Source organism: Aotus nancymaae, unplaced genomic scaffold, assembly GCF_030222135.1.
Source record: "Aotus nancymaae isolate 86718 unplaced genomic scaffold, 86718_ANA_hifiasm-v0.15.2.pri h1tg000007l, whole genome shotgun sequence".
Lineage (NCBI taxonomy): Eukaryota > Metazoa > Chordata > Mammalia > Primates > Aotidae > Aotus > Aotus nancymaae.
The window spans coordinates 7,460,696-7,485,231 of record NW_026988418.1 but is presented as its reverse complement, the minus strand read 5'-3'; the positions used below and the strand labels follow the sequence as shown (position 1 = coordinate 7,485,231).

Below are 24,536 nucleotides of genomic sequence, written 5' to 3'. Positions count from 1 at the left end.
TAGTTCTCAGGGAACGTATTAAGACCTGAGAAATCTGGGCTCACTGGTTTGTTACTTCGTCGCCTCCACTGGCCCGGAGGCAGTGCAAGGACAAACTTCCCCTTAAGGCCGGTGGGGAAGCCTAGGGAGTGGCAGCGCTTGGAGAACCAGGACGGCATGGGTCAGGTTTACTTGGGCAAAATACCCCAAGCGCCCTTCCACCACAAAACGCTCAGGGTAACCACGTTCAGGGACCCGACCCCCACCCCCAAACAGACAAGGGAGCTGCTCCATTCACGTTTTTTACTAAAGCACCCACACAAGTTTCTGTGCAATGTACAAACATGAGCCGGCCCTGTGGCTCCTGCCTCCTCTCTGAGACAGGGAGGCGGGAACCAGACTTACTGATCCAAGCCCCACCCGCCTCCCATGCAAAGACCAAACCCAAGATCCCAGGCAGCGACACAGCATCCCCTCTGGTCCCCTCCTGGGGCTGCTCCTCATCAGGGGGCGCACCAAAGCTTGCCCCCTGCAATGTTGAATGAAAAAGGTTTCCCCTCCCCTGGGAGCAAGGGGGTTCCCAAGATCTGAGAATTCCCCCTGGAAGAGACACTGCCCCCTAGACATACCTCCCACCCTTCCAGGCCCTAGGGGACTCGAGGGGGGGGAAACTGAGGCACAGAGAGGTAGAGTGACCTAGCCCAGGCCACTCCGAGAGGCAGTGCAGGGGCTGACCCGACCTGACAGTGACTGGGGCTGGGCTGGGGGGAGGGGGTCAGGAAGGAGGGTTGACTCCAAAGAGGGCCACATTTGAAGAGCCTGCCCAGGCAGGAGGCCCCTCAAAGTGGGTTCTGAAACTTCCAGGTGTAGCTAGGAGGCCTACTGAAGACCCTCGGAAAACAGAGCCCACAGTCTCAGTCCTGGAGGTCCTCCACAGAGCAGCTGCCAGCCAGGCTGTGGTCAGTCCTCTGGCAGGCAATCCTCGGTACCAAGAGCCTTTGTTCATTAGTGTCAGCCCCGAGGTGGCCATGACGGGGGCCGCCCAATGTCCACTGTGATATTGGTGAAGAGTGGTTGCCGAGACACCTCCAAAACCTGGTATCGCACTGACCCAATGCCATCCCGCTTCATGGTCAGCTTCGTGTTTTGAATCTTGGTAAACCTAGATAGGAAGGAAATGGTCTATATCAGAGCTAACCACTGTAAACTAAATACAAAATCCTACACCCCCCAACCAACTAAATAGACCCCCTGTAGGCCAAGGGGACCCCAGAGAAACTTTAAAAACGGAGTTTCCAGCCATGATGGGAAGGGACGTCAAACATGCCTTGTTATTCCCACACCCTTCTGCAGTTTAGACAACAAATGACCAGCATTAATGTCAAAGCAGAGATCACAAGACTGACAGAATGCATTCTTTGTGTCAATAAGACACCTAATTATAAATAGGACCTAAGGCCACACCAGGCAAGGGTTAAGTCATGCACCCCCTGCACTTAAAGAACAGACTATGCTCTAACTGCCACAGGGGTTTTCTTTTTCTGTGGCAGCTAAACAAGTACTGGACTTGAGATAACCAATATTAAAACAACTTGCACAATGTGGTAATATATTAAAGCTAAAAATAATAGGGAAAAAAACCAATTTGCAGCTCACCCACTGCCAGACAGATGCTGACCCCTCTGCCCCTGTTCTCCAAGCCATAACTATAGCTTTGGTGGGACAAGAGACTGATTTCAGTAACCTTCTACTGATAAGACCATCTGCCATGGACTGGTTCTAGCCAGTTCACAGAGACTGCACACTTGAGTGCTTTTGTCTTTTTGACAGACAGGGCCTAACTGCAATATATTTAAATATTAAGCCTCCACCCTAAGGTGAACAAGGGTGGTATATAACATGCGTATCTGTTCAATATGCATATGTCAGGACCCCTGCCATGAATATTCGTAGCTCCTCTGATAATCTGTTGACCAATCCAATCCATTCAACTAAAATTTCTATCTTACTCCTCGCTCCCTCAAAGTGCCTGTTAAGGCTTTGGCTTGAGGCTCTTCTTCCAAGTCAGTGGGATGGCCAGTCTGCAGGTTGTAACCCTTTATAAAGGAAAAATAAAATCTCCTCTTCAAAGTTATTGATCCAGTTTTTTGTTTTTGTTTTTTTTTTGAGACAGAGTCTTGCTCTGTTGCCCAGGCTCCTGGAGTGCAATGGCGAAACCTCAGCTCCCTGCAACCTCCACCTCCCAGGTTCAAGCATTTCTCCTGCCTCAGCTTCCCGAGTAGGTGGGATTACAGGTGTGCGCCACCACACCCAGCTAATTTTTGTATTTTTAGTAGAGATGGGGTTTCACCATGTTGGTCAGGCTGGTCTCAAACTCCTATCCTCAGGTGATCTGCTAGCCTTGGCTTCCTACAGTGCGAGGATTACAGGCATGAGCCACTGCACCTGGCTGATCTAGTGATTTTTAAGTTAACACCACCAAACCCAATATGGGCTATCTGGGGCCCAGGCTTAAGCCATCCTGGCTTCTTCCAGGGTCGACTTAACAGGAACCCTTCTGCTCTTGCATTGGCCCTCAAAACCCAGATCTCACCTGTTTCAGTCAGAAAACAGAAATCTGACACCCTTATAAATCTCCTCTCAGCTCAGACTTTTTTTTTTTTTTTTTTTTTTTTTTTTTGAGACAGATTCTCTCTCTGTTGCCTGCACTGGAGTGCAATGGTGTGACCTTGGCTCACTGCAACCTCTGCCTCCTGAGTTCAGGTGATTCTCCTGCCTCAACCTCCTGAATAGCTGGGATTACAGGTGCATGCCACCATGTCTAACTTTTTTTGTTTTGTTTTTTTGAGATGGAGTATCGCTCTGTTGCCTAGGCTAGAGTGTAGTGGTGCAATCTTGGCTCACTGCAACCTCTGCCTCCTGGAGTCAAGTGATTCTCCTTCCTCAGCCTCCCGAGTAGACGGGATTACAGGCACCCACCACCACACCCAGCTAATTTTTTTGGTATTTTTCGTAGAGACAGGGTTCACCATTTTGGCCAGGCTGGTCTTGAACTCCTGACCTCAGGTAATCCACCCGCATTGGCCTCCCAAAGTCCAGGGATTACAGGTGTGAGCCACTGTACCCAGTGTTTTTTTGTTTTTTTTGTTTTGGTTTTTTTTTTTGCATTTTTAGTATAGACAAGGTTTCACTACGTTGGCCAGGCTGGTCTCAAGCTCCTGACCTCAAGTGATCCACCTGCCTCGGCCTCCCAAAGAGCTGGGATTACAGGCATGAGCCACCGTGTGAGGTCAACTCAGACCTTTCTAAGCCTGAGACCAGGCATCCCGCAGGCACCTCAAGCACACTGTGTTCTGCATCAGAGGCACCATTTTTACTCCCCATGCCTGTGCCATTTTCTCTGTTCTCTTTAGTGACTCTTTTGCCAGTTATTTACTGAGCACCACCACGTGCCAGGCTGTGCCTAAGCACCAAGGCTACCGCCATGGCCATGACAGGTGGGGTCCTTCCTCTCAGGGCAAGCTGGCTTCTCCAGGGGAGGCAGGTAACAGAGAAAACATCAGAGTGCTAAGAGAGACAAGAGGGCATATGTGACACTGAGCTGAGGGCAGGGGCAAAGCTCTCCAGGCAGAGGTCAGAGCACATGCCAACCCTAAATTGGGAATGAGATTTTGCAAAGCTGAGTGGCTAAATCTGAATGAGGCACATGGAAAGCAGAATATCAGCTGGGAGGTTCAAGCACCCCGTGTAGGGGCAGGGCTCTAAGTGAGCGGCTCATACTTTCATTGTCAGAATGAAATGTGTAAAGGCTCTGAGAAATTTGTAACCCAGCTTGGGGGGCGAGCCACTGTAGTAGTCCAGGCAGGATCCCAGAGGCTGGACTAGGGTAAGGGTAGTAAAGGGGGAAAGCAAATGGACTCAAATACGTTTTAGGGGTGGCAGTGGTATGACTTGCTGATGGGTATGGATATGCAGAGTGAGGAAAAGAAGAATCTAGAACTCTCAGATTTTAGGCAACAGGAATTAGGTAGAGAGAATCACCATTGACAAGAGTTCCTTAAGCCAGAAACTTCTTGCTATCTTGCCACTTCCATAACCAAGCCAGACATTCTAACTGATGGTGGCCCCCAGACAGGCGACTCCTGAAACAGGACCAAGGCTCCTGGCATGTGCTTGTGTTCTGATCCTCCCAGTCATTCTGAGTTCAGCTCAGATCTCCCTCCTGAGCCAGCCGGTACGGAACACCCTCCCCCAGATGCCCTGAAGCCCTTCTCTCAGTCTGTCACCCCTTTCCTGATGACCATGGTTTTCATCAGAACCGCTTTTTCATCAGCTCCCTGCACTCCCCAGTGCCTCATGCTTCTGCCAAGCACCAACCCCACACCAGTGCCACAAACCACCTCCCCAACTCCTACCCCGTGTGTTCAGAGTAGGAAAACCCTCCTGCTCAAGCTGGGGACCCAGCACCTCCATCCCCAGGCCCTGTCCCACCATGCTCCCTCGGACTCCATCGATTCCTTCAGGCCTGGTCGACTTTCTCTCCTGCTCCTCCCAGCGGCTAAGCCAGGCTTGCACCTTCCTGAAGCTCAAGCAGCGCGCCCTCTAAACCCAAATCTCACCCCTCCGCCTCTCCCTGCTTCATCAAGTCCTTCCACGGCTCCCCAGTCCTCTGGGACAAAAGTTGAACTCCCATCTGGTATTCAAGACCCCTGACACTTACATGGTGAAAGGGCAAAAGAAAAAAACAAACCCCTAACATCCAGCCCTGACTTTCCCCCTGCCCCACTGTCACTATCAGTCCTCAGAGATCCTAAAACCAAATAGTTTAGGACTTTCGGTATATATACATGTTCACATTCCAGACTCTTCCAGATATGATTCTCCTTATGCAGGCTGGCTTCCTCTATTAGCCTGGGGAATGTAACACTGTGCCCAAGGTAGGCGTGAGGCAAATATTTGTTAAATTAATAACTATTTCAAACTCCAGTTTACCATCACCTCCTCCAGGAAGCCTTCCATCACCAATCCCTCCCTTTTCTGCCAAGAGAGCACCTTGCCTTGATCACCTTGTGCTAAAACTGCCTGTCTCCGTGACTATCTCCCTGCCTCCGTGACTATCTCCCTGCCTAGAATGAACTTGGTAAGGGAGAGCAGGCATTGAGTATGACTGCTCTGGGTCTCCCACCCCTAGAAAGTTTAGCACAAGTCACAGAGCAGCATCAGGAAGCCCAGGAAGCCCTTGTTTACATTTCACACACCCTTTAGGCCCTTCTCCCAGCCAGCCCCAGATAGCAAATGTGGCTACCTCCTAAAAGATACACCCACCTCCTTCCATTTCAGAGGGGTGGGCACTGTCTTTCCACACCCCCTTCCCATACTGCTCAGCCCCACTTTGTCAGGTCTGCAGAAGCTGTGCCCAGCACCCACTATCTCTTGTCCTATCTGCCCCGGCAGGGGTCCTACAGGTACACGAGTGAGCTCTGTGAGGGCACTGATGGGAATGCAATCTACTCAATGATTATTTGGGTCCTGACATTAAATTCTAGTCATCTCTAGGAATCAGGCCAGGGGTAAGTGATATTGGGCTGAGGCTGGGCTGGCGGTTGGGGGACAACAATCGAGGTGCCAGCAGTCACCTCTAGGACTCAGGGGCCTTGGATCACCTCAGGGAATTAGTAGCACAAGGAGTCACTTCTTTGGAGTCAAGGATGCTTGGAGGTCCCCCACTGGGGGGTCAGGGATGGGGGCACTTGGGGTCAAGAGTTGGAGATATTGAGAAGCCACCTCTGCGGAGTGAGGGGTGAGGGTGCTGGGGTCAGTCTGGGGAGTAGGGGGTGAGGGTGCTGGGGTCACCTCCAGGGATTAGGGGGTGAGGGTGCTGGGGTCACTCTGGGGAGTAGGGGGTGATGGTGCTGGGTCACTCTGGGGAGTAGGGGGTGAGGGTGCTGGGGTCACCTCTGGGGATTAGGGGGTGAGGGTGCTGGGGTCACTCTAGGGAGCAGGGGGTGAGGGTGCTGGGTCACTCTGGGGAGCAGGGGTGAGGGTGCTGGGGTCACCTCTGGGGATTAGGGGGTGAGGGTGCTGGGTCACTCTGGGGAGTAGGGGGTGAGGGTGCTGGGTCACTGTGGGGAGTAGGGGGTGAGGGTGCTGGGTCACTCTGGGGAGCAGGGTTGAAGGTGCTGGGGTCACCTCTGGGGAGCAGGGGGTGAGGGTGCTGGGGTCACTCTGGGGAGTAGGGGGTGAGGGTGCTGGGGTCACTCTAGGGAGCAGGGGGTGAGGGTGCTGGGTCACTCTGGGGAGTGGGGGTGAGGGTGCTGGGTCACTCTGGGGAGTGGGGGTGAGGGTGCTGGGGTCACTCTGGGGAGTAGGGGTGAGGGTGCTGGGGTCACTCTGGGAAGTGGGGGTGAGGGTGCTGGGGTCATCTCTGGGGAATGGGGGTGTGGGTGCCGGGGTCACTCTGGGGAATGGGGGTGTGGGTGCCGGGATCACTCTGGGAAGTGGGGTGAGGGTGCTGGCGTCACTCTAGGGAGTGGGGGTGACGGTGCTGGGGTCACTCTGGGGAGTGGGGGTGAGGGTGCTGGGGTCATCTCTGGGGAATAGGTGGTGAGGGTGCTGGGCCACTCTGGGGAATGGGGGTGAGGGTGCTGGGTCACTCTAGGGAGTGGGGTGAGGGTGCTGGGGTCACTCTAGGGAGTGTGGGTGAGGGTGCTGGGTCACTCCGGGAAGTGGGGGTGAGGGTGCCGGGGTCACTCTGGGGAGTGGGGATGAGGGTCCTGGGTCACTCTGGGGAGTGGGGGTGAGGGTGCTGCGGTCACTCTGGGGAGTGGGGGTGAGGGTGCTGGGGTCACTCTAGGGAGTGGGGTGAGGGTGCTGCGGTCACTCTGGGGAGTGGGCGTGAGGGTGCTGGGTCACCTCTGGGGAGTGGGGGTGAGGGTCCTGGGGTCACTCTAGGGAGTGGGGGTGAGGGTGCTGCGGTCACTCTGGGGAGTGGGGCTGAGGGTGCTGCGGTCACTCTGGGGAGTGGGGGTGAGTGTGCTGGGTCACTCTGGGCAGTGGGGGGTGAGGGTGCTGGGTCACTCTGGGAAGTTGGGGGTGAGGGTGCTGGGGTCACCTCTGAGGGTTGGGTTCGTTATGCTTGTCGCGGTCGTGCTTGATCATGCGGTAGCGGCCGATTCGGATGTCTGGGCGTGAGATCTTCATCCCAGTCAGGGAGATCCTGAGGATGGGGACAGACAGACTGGAATGGGCCCGAAGAAGGGCAAGGAGCACCACCCAGTCTGCACTTCACCCCCACCCACCCAGCCTATTCTCCACCCCATGCTTACTCACCGGTTAAAGATGTCATCATCCTCGCCACCCCAGCCCCAGTACTCATTGGGGAAGCCATTGATTCTCAGAAACTGAGCCTTACTCAGGCCTGACACACCTCCAAAGTAGCCAGCATAGGGCAGCCTGTGGCATGGGAGAGCAGGTGTCAGTAAGCCCCAACGGGACTCCAGGGAAAGGACCAGAGACAGGGTCGGGGGGAATGTCCAGTGGGGTCCAGGGAGGATCCAGCCTCACCAGTGGGGTCTGGGGCTGGGGCCAGGAGCAAGTGGGGCCCTAGGGCTGGAAGTGGGCCAGCATACGGTGGGGGCAGGAGGGCTGGGTCTAGTTGAGAAGAGAGCCCTCACCGGAAGCCAAACTTGTCCATGGCAATGGCAAAGTGGCGGGGCTGGTCGCCACAGCGGTATAGGTTGCGGTCATCCATGGGGACCAGGTCCACATCACTGAAGATGAAGCAGTCATAGGTGGCGTCCTCCTTCAGCGCCTCTAGGAAGCCCACGTTGAGCAGCTTGGCCCGGTTGAAGGTGTCCTCACCATGCTGGGTTGGGGCAGGGGCAGGTCAGCCCTGGGCTTGTGACCAGCAAGCCCCTGCCCCTTTGCCATGCTCCAGAGCAGTCCCTGGGGGTCTACCAGCCCCCTCGCTGCATGGCTCCACCAGACTCTCAGGATCCAGGCCAGCTTCTCACCTGGGATTTGGCCACTGCCCTCAGATCCTGAGGCCCAGCCAAACGACATCCCTCAGCAGCCCCAGAATATGCCAGACTCTTCCTTGCCTGCAGGCCTTGGGGTTAGCAGTACCTGTGCTTGTCACACTCAGGGCTGGAGAGGCTCCTCTGACCAAACTTCCCCACTCCAGTACACTTATTCCTTCCTTCCCATGGGCTTCCTTTCTGCCAATACTCATTGACACCGTCATGTGGCATTCTCGTCTTATTCACTCATTCAAACACAGCCCATGGCTCTCTCTCCTTTGTGCCAGCAGGGATTTGAGAGATGGCCAGCCCTGGTCCCATCCCTGCTGTGTATAGAGTCATGCAGTGAGACGAACAACGAATGCCCCAAATGACCAGTGTCTAAGATGCAGGAACCATGGGGACTGTGCCACTGAGCCTCAGGCTCCCTGGAGCTGCATCCAGCTGCCTGGGCAGCCTCTGGGACCAGGACGGGGCTGGGCTACATTCACTTGTCTCTCCAACAAAATGACAAGCAGAGGGCCTCTAGGCAGTCACAGCCCAGCGAACCTGGGATCCCCCAAGAATTGGGGCTCCAGGGGTCCTGGCCATGTAGGCCTCAGCACCAAACTCCGGACATAGTAGGAAGCATTCAATGGGAGGAGCTGACACTTGAGCCCCTGCCCCAATCCACAATCTCCAGGCAAAAGCCAGAAAGGTTCCTGGAGAGGGAGTCAGTGAGTGGCCTTTCTGGAATAAGGAGAGAAAGCCCCTCCTTTCTACTAGCAAAGCCACTGCTGGAATAGGTGGGAGCTGCTCCCCTCTGGAACCCTGACCTGCCCAGGCCTGCCAGCTCTCTTCCCTCCCTCTCCTGCACCTTCTCTTCCCCCAGCCCTTGGAGAGACTGTGCTTTCCTCCCAGCTCATCAGCACTCCTGACCTCGCACCAGCCCTGTGTCTCTCCCATATGGCTCATAAACATGCTCAATCCTCTCCCATCTGAAAAAACAAACCTCCCTCCAGCCACCACCCTACCTTTTGCCTTTCCTTCTCAGCAGGGAATTTTTTTTTTTAAAGAGTTTTCTCTAATTGGTTATTTTCATTTCGTCAAATCCGATTCCTTCTTCAACCCACTGCAATCTGCTTCCGCCCCCACCATGCCCCTGAAATGGCTCTCGCTGGGCCCACCTTGTTGCTAAATCCACTGGACGAGTCTTGGTCCACATCCCTCCTCACACCCCCACAGTGCTCATGCAGCTGCCACGTCTCCTTCCTGACACTGACTGCTGGGCTTCCGGGATCCCACACTCCCCTGGGTCTCCTCCGACCCTTCTGGCCAATCCTCTCAGCCTCTGTAGCGGCCTCTTTTTCCCTCCATCCCTGAAGTGCTGGCTCTCTCCTCCCCATGCCCCTTGCTCCCTGGCAGGTCAGACGTTGTGGGTTTTAGGGACCAGACCATCTACATCCTGGTGCTCCCAGACCCCTCTCTCCACACAGACCTCCCTTCTGGGTCCAGACTCATTCGTCCAACTGCCTGCTAAACATGTACTTCCCACAGGCGCTCAAACTCATCACACGCAAGAAAGGATTCAGAGTCACACTCCCCCAGAGCTGGCCCAGCTCCTGTGTCCCCATCTCACTCACAGGCACAGCCAACGGCCAAGGCGGAAACCCTCGCGTTGTCCTGACGTCGCTCTTCCCTCACTCTCCACTACTTGCGTAACATCCCCGCTTCTTCCCCGCAACTCGCGCCCCACTCATCCGCAGGGTCATCACCTCTTTCCTGGGCATCATCGTCTCTCCCAAATGGGCCACACTGCCTCTAATCTCCCCTCTCCATCCACACTCCATATGCGACCAGAGCAACCTTTCTACAAAGCAAACATGCAAGCCCCTCTCCCCTTATAACCTTCCATGCTGCCCCGCCACCTTTGGGCCGGACTCGCTGCCAGCAGGCCTCCCAAGGCACTTCTCAGTTTGACCTCCAACTCCTCCAGCCACATCTTTGCTACCCAGCCACATGCTGGACACCACGCCTCAGTCAATAGTTCCTGAACACAAGGCCAGTTGTCTCACTGGGCCTGCATCCTCCAGGTCCCTCTGCCTAGAATGCTGGCTTCTCCAGTCCCTCATGCCTATTCTTCCCTTAAGACCCATCTCAACAACTGCTTCCCAACAACTGCCTTCCATGCTCTACGGCACCCTGCTCCACCTCCACCTGTGCCCCATCCTACTGGAGGGACCCATGTCCAAGTCTAGGAGGCCTCTGCAGTCGGGCCAGAGGGGCCTGCATCAGAGGTCCCTTCTGGGACCTAGTGGCCAGCCCTAGCCAGGCCCACTAAAGGCCTTAAGATGCTGAGCTGAGTGCTGGCCTCAGGCAGTGGCTGGCACCTGTCCCAAAGGGTTCTGCAGGCTTCATCCTTCTTTCAGGGTCCAGCTCCCTCTCCTCAGGACCCTCAACACCTCCTCCTCCAGCATACCCTAGGCCTGCACCACCATGGAGTGGGGGCTGCCAAGGGTAGAGAATGGGGCTCAACCCCTTCTCAGACCATGCACACACCTGCCAGTGTGCATGCCAACATTCACACACACACCCCTCAACACACACACAAACACAGACTCCTACGCCCAGGTACATCCACATATCCACATGGCCATGGGCAGACAAGGACCCACAAATGCCCCCAACCCACACATACACCGATAGGCACACAGGCCCCACATAGGCACCTGGTTGATGACATAGACACCGTAGCGCAGCCGCTGCCGCCTCAAGATGGGGTGTAGATAGTGGAGCCAGTAGCGCAGGTGGTGCTCCCGGTGTCTAAAGGGGATGATGACCGCCACCGTCTGGGCTGGGGTGCAGTCGGGCGGTGTGTATCGGCCGCCCATGAGCACGCCTGGGTTCTCCCTCTGCACCCGCTCCAGGGGCATGGGTGAGGTGAACTCGATCAGCAGTCTGCCCACTGCAAGCAGGACAGTGTCAGGAATCAGGGCATTGGTCAGAATCCACAGATACCAGCCCCCACCCTCAGCCTGGGGGTGGGCTAGGAAACCCAAGAATAGCCCTCTTCTAACAGACCTGGACCCTTGGCACCCCCATGAGTCCAGACGCCATTTCTCTGTCAAACTGGTAAGACCCTCTTTTCCCCAAGGGCAGGCCCTACCCTCCAGGCTCACCAAGACCAGGTGGTGAGTCAGGACAGGGTGGCAGCACGGGAACCGTGGGACCGGGCTGGGCACTGGGGACCTCAGGGAGCCCAGAGCTAGGGGCGGTGGCGTTGGGCCGGGAGCAGTTGCTGCTGCTGCTGGCAGCTGGGTGGAGGGCACGGGCGGGGCCTCGGGCACTGAAGCGGCTGAAGAAAGCCAGATGCTGGGCGTAGACGTCAAAGTAGAGGATGACGGCCACGAGGAAGTGCAGCAGGCAGAGAAGGAGCACAGCCTTGCAGACGCGCTCCAGCGTCCCCCCCAGCAGTCTGCTCATCCCGCAGGCGGCCGCTGGCCTGCCCAGTGGGCCCGGGCATCCGGCTGCCGGCCTGAGCAGGGTAGGAAGGAAACAGATCCAGCAGGTCAGGGCAGGACAGGCAAGACTGCCCACCCACCTCCCGCCCAGCTTCGAACACTCATGGGCCACACCCCACACTGACCTGCTCATACCCTTTCACACTCATGGACTCACATTATTTACCTGCAAAAGGACACCCAGGCACAGTACACTCATGCACTCACATTATTTACCTGCAAACGGACACCCAGGCACAGTTCCCAGCAACTCCGTAAGTGTACATCCTCAAGCATACCCCACTACTAAGCCACAAACACTTACTGTCCTCCACCTCACTGACACACTCAGGCACTCTCACTGCACAACTCTACACACACACTCACGCCTTCCCGGGAACACAGACATGTGAACTCTGACCACACTAGTTTGTACCTAAGCATGGAAACATGTTTACCTATAGACCCCCATGTGCACCGGTGCCCCTGAGAAGACATCCCACACAGCAGCATCCTCAACCCAGAACTCACTGCTTGGGGAAGGGGGAAGAGAGACAATACTGTGCACCTACCATGCAGGAGCACTTTCTACTCATGACTTCATTTAGTCTTTCCAGGAGCCATGCTGGGAAGTGGTTTGCTCATTCAGATCCCAGCAGCAAGCAGGCCCAGACAACTGGGACCAGGCTGGGAAGTTGCCCTCAGCATCCCGGGGCCCCACACACGGACTGGATGTTTACAGATTCCCTTCCCACTAGAACAAAATGTCAAAATACAGGATGGGGCAGGGGCACCCCTCACTTAAGTAAGACCTCAAAGCCAGCCCCGTGGGACTGGGACCAAGACTCTGGGCCCTGTCCAGCACAGCTGGTTCTGATTCCCAGCACAGGGGATGCTTGGGCCTGGAGACAGCACAGCTCTGGGCATGGCAAGAAGGGGTCTTGCCTGGGCGATGGCTCCAGCTATGGTTCCAAGAGAGCGGCAGCCACTTCTGGCAGTGCTTCAGGGTGCGGGGCGAGTCTCACAGGCACACAGAATCACAGGGACACCCTGGTCCCAGCTAGTCACCCACACTTAGACACACAAACTACAGAGTCACAGACACACCCGGGTGACAGTAACACACGAAGTCCCACACTCACAAACAAAGCCCCTGCTCCTGGACTTCCACAGCCATACATCCAGGCTCCCAGGCAGCTCACACCCAGACCCACGTGCAAACATTCCCACCCTTCCTCCGGCGCAGGGGTTCTGGGTCAGGCTGGTGGCCAGGCTGAGGGGTGCGTTTGGGCGGGGCTGGCAGGCTGAACACGTGGCACCCGGGGACGGGCAGGCCGCACAGACCGGGTGGGTGTGGAGCCTGGCGGCAGGGGGAGTGGGTGGAGGGCAGGGGCCGAGGCAAAGGCCAAGGGGAAACGTGAACGGAACGCCTCCCCGAGCCACGAGGCCGGGGCGAGCGAGGACAATGAGGGAGGCCGGCTGGGCGCGGGCGGAGGAACCCAGGAGGGGCGCCGGAGTGGGGGCGGGGTGGGGGCAGCCAGGCCGGGGTCTGGCCGCCAGCGCCTCTCTCACCGGCTCCTGGGTTGGAATCTGGGGGCCGCGCTCGGGGTGCCCTTCGCGGGGCCAGGTCTGGAATCTCGGGGCCCCGGGTGGGGGCCGCGCGCACCCTCCTCTCACCCGGCGCTCGGGGCTCAGCAGGGGACGCCGCTCCGGCTTGGGCAGGGCTCCCGGCTCCGGCGGCTGCGGACGGTTCCGTCCCCCATGGCCCGGCCCCGCCGCCTCCCGCCGCCCAGTCAGCGGCCACCGCGGCCCCCGGGTCGCCTCCCGCCGCCGCTGCCGCTGCCGCCGCCGCCGCGGGCCATGGAGCCGAGCCGCCCCGGGGGGCAGGGCGGGGCAGGGCGGCCGGGCAGACCCACGGACCGGCGGACCCACGGACCACAGCGCCGCCGCCTCCCTCCCGCGCTACGGCGCCTCGGAGGGGCAGGCCTGGCCCGCGCGCCCGCGCGCCCGCGCGCGCGCCCCCGCCTCCAGCACGCCCGCACCCGCCGCTCGCCGCTGTGAGCCCGCCCTGCTGGCGGCCGAGCCAGAGCATCCAGGAGACACGGACCCGAGATGGGCGGAGTAAATGGGTCAGGCTTGTCCAAGGGGTGGGCTTGGAGGTCGGATCGGCGAGCGGGTGCGGACTGTAGAGCCCTTTAGCGGGGAGTAGGGATTGGATCTGAGCGCGAACTCCACAGGACGGGGGCCTGGAGGTTGGGTGGACTGAAGCTGGGGGACTAAGGATTTGTCAACTCTTTAATTGGAGCAAGATTCAAGATCGGCCAGCAGAGAGGGGGCAGGACCCTTAAAGGCGTGGGCTGGAGGTGGCTGGGGCTTCTAGGGTAACAGGAAACAGGGTCAGGGAAGGAGAAAACAAGATTGGACAGGGTCAGGAGGAGCTCCCTAGGGCCCTGGGAACAAGGATCAGAGTAGAGGTTTCTGGGAGGGGATACTGCTGGGACTGGACTATCACTCGGGGCAGAGGCCATTGCCTGGGCTCCAGGCCTCACAGAGACAGAGATGATGATGCCCCAGTGTACAGCCAGGTAAGTAGAGGTGGTCAGACAACTCGGGCATGGTGGTCAGTTAGATTGCTGAGCAAAGGAGTCACAGGCACAAACATACCCAAGGGCCCATATCTGCACACTCCCTCATCCCCTCAACAAGGATGTTTGGGGGCTACAGAGTACTCTGCCCAGCACCCTTACCTCCCTACCTAGGAGCCAGCTCTGTGCAGATTAGTGGTGTGCAGTCAGAAAGCTGACAAAGGACTGGCATGAGGCTGAGGTGTACAGGCCCTTTACCATTCCTCTGTGAACGGTGGCGCAAGAGGACAACAGAAGCAGCACTGACCCGGACAAATACCAAGTTTATTTCACAAACACTAGGACAATGGGTTGGGGGTAGAGGTGGGGGACACAGGTGCGCAGCTTCACAGAGTCATCAGCAACAGCCTGCTCCCCGCACTGAGGACTCAGCCTGGACTGCAGTGCCTCCAAGTCAACAGGCATCGAGAGGTGAGTGCAGGGAGGGCCCTGAACACCAAGCCTCTGAAAGGCTAAGGGATACAGCTCCAGCTGTCCCAGTTAAACCAGCAATAAATAAGAGTGAGGCACGGCCCCACCCACACGTATTGTCTAGTCACCCATCTTCACTCTGGAGGTCTGCAAAAGAAGAACAGGAGAAATGAGGCAGGGACAGAGGAATAGGTAAGGCAGTGACAAATGACAGAAGATTCAGACCTAGCACATGGTTGGATGGACAGACCACAAGAGATGTATGACTAACCGGGAGGGACACACTGTGACAGACAACCACAGAGTTAGGCTGTGGGACAGACAGATGGAGAGAAGTGATGTATGGATAACGGTAGTCACTAAGAGTCAACCCAGTCAAGCAGCCACAGTCACACTCAGACCCTCAGGCTGATCCTTAGTCACAAACTTACACTGTCAGACTAGACACACACAATTTAGACAATGCTGTCCTACTGAAATGGCATGTCACAGAGATACACATAGCTCCGAGAGACAGCCAAACACACCATGACAGACTGATATAGACAAACGAAAATCCCATTCTAGTCTAGATCACAGATAGAGACAAGAGACATGAAGAGCATGAAAGAACAGAAATGAAAGAACAGAAAGAGGGAGAGACTAAGAGCTATACAGATACAAAGCATTGAGTGGAGGGAAACAGGGCTGTTGTCAGTGACACCAAATCAGAGCCAAAAATAGAGAGCCCCTGTAGGAGAAAACCAGAAGATGGAAATGAGGAGGTGGAAGCTGTTTGGTGGAATCTATAGTTATAGGTAGAGAAGGAGAGCACTTCAGCTTCTCCTGAAGGAGGGTGAGGCTAGGTTGGGGACAAGGACACAGAGGCTCCCCAAGGGGATTCAGCACCTGAAGAATTGCGACGATGACCCCAAAGAGGCCAATGGCGCTGCCAAAGATCTCCACGATGAGAATCTTTACAAAGAGGCTGGGGTTCTGAGCATCGGCCAGGGCAGCCCCACTGCCCACGATGCCCACGCAGACTCCACAGAAGAGGTTAGACAGGCCTACGGTGAGGCCAGCCCCAAACATGGAGTAGCCTGGGAGGACAGAGAGGGGTACAGTGAGGCTGAGCCAGGAATGGGGGAGATATGGGCTAATGGGGCTAATCCCCATCCCCACTCTGCAAAGCAGGCCAAAGTAGGTAACAGAATATTAAAATGAGCCTCCAAGCTGGGAGAGGGGAAGGGAAGCAGGCATGAAGCCCCAGCATTTTGCCTTCATATGCCCATACACCCACCTGCATGGTAATTCCGATGGCCTATGGCCTTGGGGTCCGTGGCACTGAAAGGCTGAGGGAAGAAGAAAAGTAATCAGAATCCAATCTCTAAGCAATGTGTAGAACACACCGGAATGGATTCCTGCCCCCCACCCTGGCCTTCCATACCTCAGCCATGTTGCTAATGACAATTGCCATGATGATGCCATAGATGGCCACAGCCTCACAGAAGATGATGCTGGTTGTGGTAGAGGTTAGGAGTAGGGAGTGGAAAAGAGAAAGAAATGAGAAAGAAACCATCCTTCCTGCCCAGAAAGTCCCCAGCAACCTTTCCCCACTAACATCCCAACCCACCAGGAGGCTTGTCAGAAGCAGTACGTCAGATCAAACACACAGGCAGCGTCAACACAGCTGGTTCTGACAGACGTCCAAGGACGCTTACACTTACCTGACCAGGTTCTTGGTCTTGATCCTGGGGGCCTTCACCCCTCCCCCAATGATGGAGGAGCCGGTAATATAGATGCCCCTGGTGGAAGGATAAAAAACTGCTGAGCAGAGCCCAAGCTGTCACTGCCCCCAGCATAACTAAGAGCCCAGTGACACCACCTGCCATGACTCAGCTCCTGCCCCGAGTCCACCACCCCAGTACTCACCAGGCTGCCCCAACCACAGACAGGGAGATAGCCAGGCCAATGCCGAGGTTGGACCACATGAAGGGCGAAGTCTCCGTCAGGAACCTGTTGTGGAGGCAGAGAAGGCAGCAATTGAAGGCAGCAATTCAGCCCTGGCAGGGAAGTGGGGCACAAAATCTTAGCCCCCCCAACCCTCCTTGACCCCACCAGTTCCACATGCAACAAGGGACTGCATATTTCCGAAGGTCCATGTCCCAGGCAGGCGGTGGTGTGGAAGGGCTGGGACCAGAGGAGAGGAGAGGAGAAGCTGCAGGGAAGAAGCTTTAAGGGAAATCCTGCCCCTGCCCTCCCTTACCATGCCACATCAAAGCGGAAGCCCAAGTCAAAAATGGTGTAGCAGATTCCTGCAGCAGTGAGTAAAAAAGGGGGTTACGGGCTGCTTTGTAGAGAGAAGTTCCTCAACCTAAAGAAGTGGCTACCGAGCTGAAGGGCTACCTCCCTGAAGGGGCGTCCTCAGGCTGCCCCCCAGGTGACAGTACAGCTGTCTAGACAGATTCCTCTGCTTAGGCCTCCATTTTCTGCCACTCCCTCAGTAACACCACCTCCCGGACCAAGCTCCTGCGCAGGCACAGTCGCCACCCGCAGGCCTGAATCCGAGGCGGGACGGAGAGAGCAAGCGCTCCAGCCAGGTCCCGCCAGATCTTGCCGGCCCAGTCCATTCTGCTGTTTACCCAACAAGCTGCGGGTGGGGGAGGGCAAAGCGACCGAGAAAAGAGGAACTGGAGCAGCCGGCTTGTGACCAAGCGGGCCGGTCAGGAGCAAGAAAGGGACCGCAGTGAGACGTCGGGGCGGGGGGGAGACAACGATAGTGGCAGGAAGGGGGAGTGCTACCCTCGCGGTCCCCACCTGCCCGCGCCCCTCCTCAAGCAGCTGGAGATCTGGGTCTCTTTTGTCGGGGTCAGAGACACTCGCAGGCGCGCATCCCCAGAGCCTGGGGTGCAGAGTGCGCGGGGGCCCAATATTCCCCGCAGGGTACTTTCTCGCTGGGCTCCAGCCGGGCCAGTTCGGCCGCGATGCGGCCCCTACCCGCCATGCTACCCCCGCCCGCCAGGGCCCGGCCTCACCCACGACCACCGCGCAGGCCCAGAAGGCCACGAAGACTCCAGAGTAGAGCAGCGCTAGCCCCGTCATGGCGGCGACGACGGCGGGGGTCGGAACGGTGGGGCCGGAGCTACAAACGCGTCCCAGCGTCCACCGTCCGCCCCGCAGTCTGTCCGCCCGCCCCGCAGCGTCACCTGACTCGCCGGCGTCACGTGACCCCACGCCGGTCCCCGCGCAGCGCCGCCGCAGGTCTAGAACGAGTCAACGCCGCAACCGCAGGCGCTGGGGATTGTGGTGGTTGTAGTCCCGCGTGTCAGTGGAGGCTCGGGCGTCCTCCTCACTAAGAACTTCGATATCTGGCCGGTCCTTCTCGAGTCTCTCCACTTCGCCCTGTCAGCCCTGTTTTATTCCGAGCCTGCTCGCGGGCCCCTAAGACCTCCCCTCTGGCCACCATGCGTCCTAGCCAGTGGCGGGCGCCGCGCGTGCCCTCTGTTTCATCTTGCTCACGCCGTCTCTCCGCCCAGTTCCGCTGCCTGGCTAACATCTGCCGTCCTCTGAAATCATCCTGCCGGCGGGCCTTCCCTAACCCAGTGGCAGGGAAGCGCGCCTGCTGGGTTTCCGCGATGTCCTGGTGATGCTTATTAAGCTTCAGTAAGATATCACTGCCCTGTCGAAATGCCCTGATGGCTCCCATTTAATTCAGAAGAAAAGCCAAAGTCCTCAGAACGGCCTGCTAGGCTCCCCACGCCCCTCAGCTGACTTCACCTTCTAATACTCCCCCACTAACTCTCTCCTGGGACTGCACTGCCGTCCTTGCTATTTCCTTGAACGTGCCAGCCATACCCCCACCTCACTGCCTTTGCGCTTGCTCCCTGTGCTTCTCCTATCCATGCGGCTCATCCTGTAAGTTCCCTTCAGTTTTTGCTCACCTTCTTGAAAAGGCCTTCCCTGACTGTTCTGTTTAATAGTGCAACGCACCCCCGCCCCACCTCCCTTAAACGCTCCTCTGCTTCCCAGCTTTACATTTCTCACGGTACTTACTGATCACCATTTCGCATACTAAGTATTTTATTTGTCCGTCTCGCCCTGGAAGACTGTAAGCACCACGGCTTTTGTATCGCTCACTGCTGTATTTCCAGTGCCTGGCACAGTGTGTGCCCTCAGTACCTATCTGTAGAAAACATAATTGATGCCCACTTTGCCCAGGTTACCTTAAGTCAGTTTACAGTTCTGCCTCCACCATTTGATTAGGCATTCCCTCAGGGCAGGGACCACATCTCCTCTGTTTACTTTCAATACCCTGGACAATGCCACTGTGACAAGATTCTCAACAAATGTGGGGAAGAAGAGGCGACTCCACTTGCTTGAAGCAGCCGCCATGTTGGTTCATGCCTGTATTTAAGCCCAAATGTCTTTTTTCATTCTTCTCCTGACAATAATTTTTTTCCTCCACAAGATCCAGCTTAGGTGTTATGCCCCCTGGGAAGCCTCCTCTCAGTCCTTGTCTGTGGGATCCAGCTGTCCCTGAGGCTTCCCTCCTCAGATAGGACTGTTTCACTGTGTGCTGACTGCATATTTAACTCTCTTTCCAAGTACACTGGAAAGGAATCTGGTTAAATACAATTAACATCTACATCTCAGGACCTGTGCAGGACCTATAGTATTTCATGAATGAAAAAGAAACATAAAGAGAAAAGGTATCTGGTTTATTCAGGTTTCTGTGATCTCCTTGAGAAATAAATCAGAGTCAATACAGACCAACACTGTCCAACAAACAGAACTTTCTGCCATGATGGCATATCCTGTAGCTGCACTGTCCCCTCATGTTGGCTATCTGAACACTCGCATGGCTAATGTGACTGAGAAACAGCTTTTCATCTTAATTAACTTAAGTTTAACCACATGTATTTAGTGGCTACTGTACTGGACAGTGCAGGTCTAGTTAGACCAGTGGTTCTCAATTGAGGGCAGTTTTGCCCCCACAGGGAACATTTGCCAATGTCTGGAGACATTTTTGGTTGTCACAGTTGGGGGAGTGTTTCTGCTGTCTAGTGGGCAGAGGCCAGGGATGCTGTTCAGCACCCTACCATACGCTGGACAGGCCCCACAACAAAGCATTATCCGGCCCCAAATGTCAACAGTACGAATTGGAGAAACCCTGGTCTAGACTGTCTATCACCTACCTTTTGACAAGGGCAGACCCTCAACTACAGACCAGGAATTAGGATTGGCCAAAGGTCCTGGGCTGCTCCCAGGAAGAGAGATGGGTCCAGAGGCCTCAGGGAAGGCCTTAAGCCCTTTATTCCACCAGCCAAACAACAAGCATTTACTGAGCATGTGCTGAGCTTGTGCCAGTGCCAGGACAGGACAGAGATGGATCCTATCCTCAGTGAAGGGCTGTCTGCTCTCCCTCCTTCCAGGGTCCTTCAAGAATCCTGGCAGGGGGATGGGAGGTTGGTGCAGGGAGCACTAAAGGTCCTAGCAGCCATTCGTAAGTCCACCTGTGTCTCCAACCCCACATGGTATCAGCTGTTTCCCTCATCCTCATAGGCGATGGCAATCCCTCGTCTTCCACTCACAGCTTCTGTCACGGGTGTCTGACCCAGGCGGGGCTCCAGTCCTTGCCAGCTCCGAGAACTAAGGAACGAGGCTGTAGAGGGAAGGGGCTCAGTCTGGGTGCGCTGCATCTGGAGAAAGAGTTCAGCTGGGGGTGGAGACTTGCACATTTACCTGCAGGACTGCTCTCAGCCAGCTCTAGCTGGGGCCGTGGGGTCACGGCCAAGCTTCCAGGATCATTTGATGACTTCCAGGCAGGTGGGGGTCGGAGCTCTCCAGTAATAAGTGACACATCTGGGGTTTCCCACAGCTCTGACTCAGGTGGTGGGAGAGGCACATGGAAGGGAGAGCCTGAAAGGGAGGATGAAAGAAAATCTATACTCGCCACAACTCCATGCCCCAGGTTTCCAGCTTAGGCAATGCCCCACTACTCACCAGGTAACAAGTCCGCGTAATGTGTGAGGTAGGGAGCCAGGCCTGGAGGTGGCCAGGCGGGGTTGCAGGAAGCTTCCAGCTCACATGGTGCCACTATAGGCCGGAAGAAGTTACCAGAAAGCTGGGGGGATAGGGCACCCAGAGGACACGCTAATAGCACAAAGACATCCATCTCAGGGAAGTTGGCAAGCTTGGCAGGGGTGGGCCGCCCCAGAGCCAACACATAGCTACGCTTGCCAGCAGCCTGAGTCAGGTTCCGCAAGTGGGCCAGTGCCTCACGGTGCTGGGCCACACCCAGTGTGCCTGCCAGCAGCCCTACCACGCGGGCATCTCTGGTCCTCTCTACCAGATATTGTCTTCGTGCCCTTAGCCGTGCAGCCCGGGCACCCTCATCCTGAGTCTTCCCTGTATCTGGGCAGCAGGAGGAGAAGGGTCGACCTGGTGCCCATCCCAAAAGCAGCCGACTCAGGTCTGGGTCAAGGTCCAGGTCAGAGCTGGCCTCAGAGCCCCCCACATAGAAGGCACCATACTCTTCTAGACACTTCCCTGGGGCAAGGGGGAAGCGGCGCCCAAAACGCTCCAGGGGCTTAGGCTCTGGACTCAGGGACCCCACTGGCAGGGGAAAAGCTGGGCTGGAGACTAGCAGGTCCAGGTACCGTGGGCGCAGGAGAGTAGCCAAGGCCTCTGGAAGAGAAGGAGGTAGTGTGGAGGTTGGAGCCTGGCAAAGTAGGAGCTCCCTCATCCCCAGGAGACTAAATATGACCCAGTAGGCTAAGGCCAAGCCCATATCAAGAGCTCTATGGAAGTATATGGAAATGGGGAAATTAAGGCATAAAGCAGTTGGCTCACCCTTTGTGCATACACAGGCAAAACCCCTTACCCAGGGCATGGGCACAGGCCGGCTCACTCAGCAGTACCACAGGCGCTTTGGGGTCTGGGTTCTGGGTCTCAAAGGCCTTGACGCAGAGCTCCAAGGCCACAGAACGATGACCAAGGACGAAGGTGACGGGCAGTGGACGGGCTGGGGGGCTTAAGCAGGCAGGGCCAAAATGTACGAGAGCCTGAGCTCCAGCTTGCTCAGCACCCAGTACATCCACACAGCAGCTGCAGGGGAGATAGAATCAGTGAAACGGGGTCTCTTCTGGAGGCGAGTTGCTGTCATCACTGGGAAATGTGGTCAATGTATAAAATGGTTTCATAAAAGGAAGACATTGTTAATGAAGGGAGCTATTAGCATCAAGAGGGGAGTCATTACCATTATCATCAAGGAGAAACACCACCATTGAAGGCAAACGCTGTCATAGAGGTAAAACCCCATAAGCCCTGGGTCCCCAGGCCTGGCCCACCTTAGGCCAAGTTCACACCTGCTGTAGGCTGTGTCCCCCAGAATGAACATCTTTGACCCTGTCGTCTCCTCCAATTGTGCAGCCACAGCCACAGCATCTCCCAATAGCTGGTCAGGGAACTGCAAGGCAACCTATAAGCATAAGCCATGAAGTCAGGACAGCCTCTCTCCCACCGAGGACCTCTTTAAAGGCAGTCTTTTGGGAGCTCCTACTGAACCTTCAACGCCCCTGGTCCCAGAGTGGCACTATGCCCTACGGTGGAAGGGAGGGGTGGTCAACGTGCTGCGGACAAACCGATTCCCCCACCCCCTTGCCCTCACAAAATCCCCCAAGATCCGGATCCTCTGGGCGACCCATCCCCACAGAGACGAACCACCCTTCCCTAAGTCTGTCCTCACTCGTTCACACCCTAGATCACGGACAAATCCAGCGACTCGCTCCAGCTCGTACACTCGGTCCAGGTCCGGGAGAGGAGTGAGCAGTCCTGGCACCCCGGCCTCTCGCTGCAGCGCCGCCTCGGCAGGGCTGCTAAACGTCGACTCCATGAGGCACAGCTTGGGTGGTGGGATGCAGCGGGGACCTCCCTGGGTCAGCTACGGGGCCCGCGTCCTCAAAAGCAGCACTCAGTCGGTCAGAATCGCCTTGTGGAGGTAGGGGGAATCACGGTCGGCCTTCAGCCGGTGGTCATCCCCTTCAGATAGCCTAGCTCCAGTTTCCCCGCTACACGCGGGACTACCGGGGAGGTTACTTCCGGGTTTTAGAGGCGTGGCTGATAGTGATTTTACCAATCCTAAATCAGCAAGGCTCCCGCCCTCCAATCCTCGCCATCAAGCCCCGCACAGAGAACCAAGGTTCTGCCTGAATCCCAGGCCAGCCGGAAGTGTCTCGAGGAAGGCGCAGTGCCTTGTGGGCATTGTAGTTCCCTTGGCGCTCCTCTCGGGCGCTGGGAGTCCTCCTGCTCAACCCACCCGCGGTCCTCAGGAACACTGACTTCACCGTTAAGCATTTATCCTCTGGGCAGTATCATTCTATCCTCTGGGAAATATCATTTAATATTTTTTCTTTCTTCCTTTCTTTACCTCTTTTTTTTTAGACAAGTTCTCTCTGTTACTTGGACTGAAGTGCAGTGGCGCGATCTCGACAACTTTCGCCTCCTGGGCTGAAGCCATCCTTCCACCTCAGCCTCCGGAGTAGCTGGGACTACAGGCGCGCGCCATCACATGCAGCTAATTTTTGTATTTTTTTTGCAGAGACAGGTTTTCACCATGTTGCTCAAGCTGGTCACAAACTCCTGAGCTCAAGCAATCAACTTACCTCGGCCTCCCAAATGCTGAGATTACAGGCATGAGCCACCGTTCCTGGCTTCACTGCATAATTTTAAACTTGGTGCCGACCTACTCGGGTTTGAATATTGGGCTTGGTCACTTGCTACTGAGTATCTTAGGAATGTCTCTATGCCCATTTCCTTATCTGCAGAATGGGGAGTTGTGACAATAGTGCCTCTTAATAAGATTGTTGTGAGGGTCAAATTAATTTATATACAAAACTTTAGAGTAGTTCTTTGGATATCACATGCAGTGAAAGCATTTGCTACTTAATCAGCCAAATACTGAGCACTTACTGTACATTAGGCTCTTCATTTTTAAGAGTTTATACTGTTTGGAGTAAGAATTATCCCAAGTGGTACCAGGACATGACTGGCACATCCTCTGGTCATAGGAGATGCTCTGCACAGCTCCAGCCATCTTCAAACACTGCTTCTCCCCAGCAATGCCCCCTGTGCATACCACATAGACCTCTACCCTTCAGCCCCTCGCACCCCCACTACTCCCCATGTTTACTCATGTGCAAACACCCCCACATGCACCATCACTTGAAATGCCCTCCTTACATACTTTTGTCAGATAAGGAAACTGAGGTTCAAAGAGACTACTTGTGTAATAAAACACTAATTCAGTGGCACAACCAGCATCAAATCCAGATCTACTGAGTGGGATGAATGTGGGAGTAACCAATTCCCCTATCACCTACAAAGAGATTCAAAGCTCACGGGTGAGAGTGGGGAAAAACTCAGTCCTGCTCTTCAGATCTTACTGAGAAGCCCGGGGTACCTGAGAGGCAACCCAGGTGAAACTATAGCTGAGGAGACAGAAAAGGAGGCAATCCTGCTAAGGAAGGAAAACAAGAGCAGATCAGGAGCTGTCCATGGTGCTGACCGATCCCTGACCATCCTGTGCTGGAGGTCCTGTGTAAGTGGGGAGCGGTGGACATATGGACACTAGGTCCTGCTTTCCTCTTTCCTTCTCTGGGGCTCAGATATCTTCTCTCCCTCACCTCCCTGCCACCGCCTCCCGCTCCCAACACACACATACTCAGCCCCTTTCTACAGCCCTCCTCAACCATATGCAAGTTCAATGTTGTATTAACTCCACATCAGAAACCCATCCTGGAAGTCAAGACCCCATTCCATTTCTTCCCTCCCAAATGGACCCAGCCCTACCCCACTTGCAGCCCAAAGCCCCAAGTCCTGCACCTAGGAAGGCTGCTATGCCTGTCAAAAACTTCCTCCATGCAGCCTTCCCTCACTTCGTCACCCTTCTCTTAGCTTAGCATGGTAGCTATGGACTAGATCAACCTTTGTTCAGGGCAGAACAATGCAGGACAGAGGTTGGGGCC

The 24,536-nt window shown here is 55.9% G+C and overlaps 3 protein-coding genes across 5 annotated transcripts; all 3 read right to left on the bottom strand.

The window, feature by feature from the left end:
- Window positions 1–268: 268 nt before the first annotated feature.
- On the bottom strand, window positions 269–12,634 carry B4GALT2 (beta-1,4-galactosyltransferase 2). The gene is made up of 6 exons (XM_012434669.2): window positions 11,156–12,634; window positions 10,706–10,941; window positions 7,653–7,843; window positions 7,309–7,431; window positions 7,091–7,195; window positions 269–1,141 (listed from the first exon to the last, which is right to left on the bottom strand). The coding sequence occupies exons 1-6, from the start codon at window positions 11,628–11,630 to the stop codon at window positions 991–993; spliced, it is 1,281 nt and encodes a 426-aa protein (XP_012290092.2). The 5' UTR covers window positions 11,631–12,634; the 3' UTR covers window positions 269–990.
- A 1,730-nt stretch (window positions 12,635–14,364) lies between these two features.
- On the bottom strand, window positions 14,365–17,694 carry ATP6V0B (ATPase H+ transporting V0 subunit b). Of its 2 annotated transcripts, XM_012434668.2 has the most exons (8): window positions 17,547–17,694; window positions 16,778–16,826; window positions 16,444–16,527; window positions 16,239–16,316; window positions 15,959–16,028; window positions 15,812–15,863; window positions 15,421–15,611; window positions 14,365–14,679 (listed from the first exon to the last, which is right to left on the bottom strand). In XM_012434668.2, exons 1-8 carry the CDS (start codon window positions 17,611–17,613, stop codon window positions 14,653–14,655), a joined length of 618 nt encoding a protein of 205 aa, XP_012290091.1. In that variant the 5' UTR covers window positions 17,614–17,694; the 3' UTR covers window positions 14,365–14,652. The 2 variants fall into 2 exon arrangements, with proteins under 2 accessions (XP_012290091.1, XP_012290090.1); XM_012434667.2 differs by having other exon boundaries at window positions 14,365–15,611.
- Window positions 17,695–19,208: 1,514 nt separating this feature from the next.
- DPH2 (diphthamide biosynthesis 2) lies at window positions 19,209–22,703 on the bottom strand. Of its 2 annotated transcripts, none has more exons than XM_012434664.3 (6): window positions 22,259–22,703; window positions 21,879–21,991; window positions 21,395–21,618; window positions 20,515–21,198; window positions 20,254–20,430; window positions 19,209–20,173 (listed from the first exon to the last, which is right to left on the bottom strand). In XM_012434664.3, exons 1-6 carry the CDS (start codon window positions 22,403–22,405, stop codon window positions 20,049–20,051), a joined length of 1,470 nt encoding a protein of 489 aa, XP_012290087.2. In that variant the 5' UTR covers window positions 22,406–22,703; the 3' UTR covers window positions 19,209–20,048. The 2 variants fall into 2 exon arrangements, with proteins under 2 accessions (XP_012290087.2, XP_012290088.2); XM_012434665.3 differs by having other exon boundaries at window positions 22,311–22,700.
- Between the last annotated feature and the right edge of the window lie 1,833 nt (window positions 22,704–24,536).

Coding starts and splice junctions, on each gene's coding strand:
- B4GALT2 (XM_012434669.2), bottom strand. CDS start 11,630: ATGAGCAGGTCAGTGTGGGGTGTGGCCCATGAGTGTTCGAAGCTGGGC. Junction 10,942..11,155: donor TGACTCACCACCTGGTCTTG/GTGAGCCTGGAG, acceptor TCCTGCTTGCAG/TGGGCAGACTGCTGATCGAG. Junction 7,844..10,705: donor GTGTCTATGTCATCAACCAG/GTGCCTATGTGG, acceptor GCCCCAACCCAG/CATGGTGAGGACACCTTCAA.
- ATP6V0B (XM_012434667.2), bottom strand. CDS start 17,613: ATGACGGGGCTAGCGCTGCTCTACTCTGGAGTCTTCGTGGCCTTCTGG. Junction 16,528..16,777: donor TTCCGCTTTGATGTGGCATG/GTAAGGGAGGGC, acceptor CCTCCACAACAG/GTTCCTGACGGAGACTTCGC. Junction 15,864..15,958: donor TCATTAGCAACATGGCTGAG/GTATGGAAGGCC, acceptor TTCTTCCCTCAG/CCTTTCAGTGCCACGGACCC.
- DPH2 (XM_012434664.3), bottom strand. CDS start 22,405: ATGGAGTCGACGTTTAGCAGCCCTGCCGAGGCGGCGCTGCAGCGAGAG. Junction 21,199..21,394: donor GGCCTGTGCCCATGCCCTGG/GTAAGGGGTTTT, acceptor CTTCTCTTCCAG/AGGCCTTGGCTACTCTCCTG. Junction 20,431..20,514: donor TTACGCGGACTTGTTACCTG/GTGAGTAGTGGG, acceptor CCTCCCTTTCAG/GCTCTCCCTTCCATGTGCCT.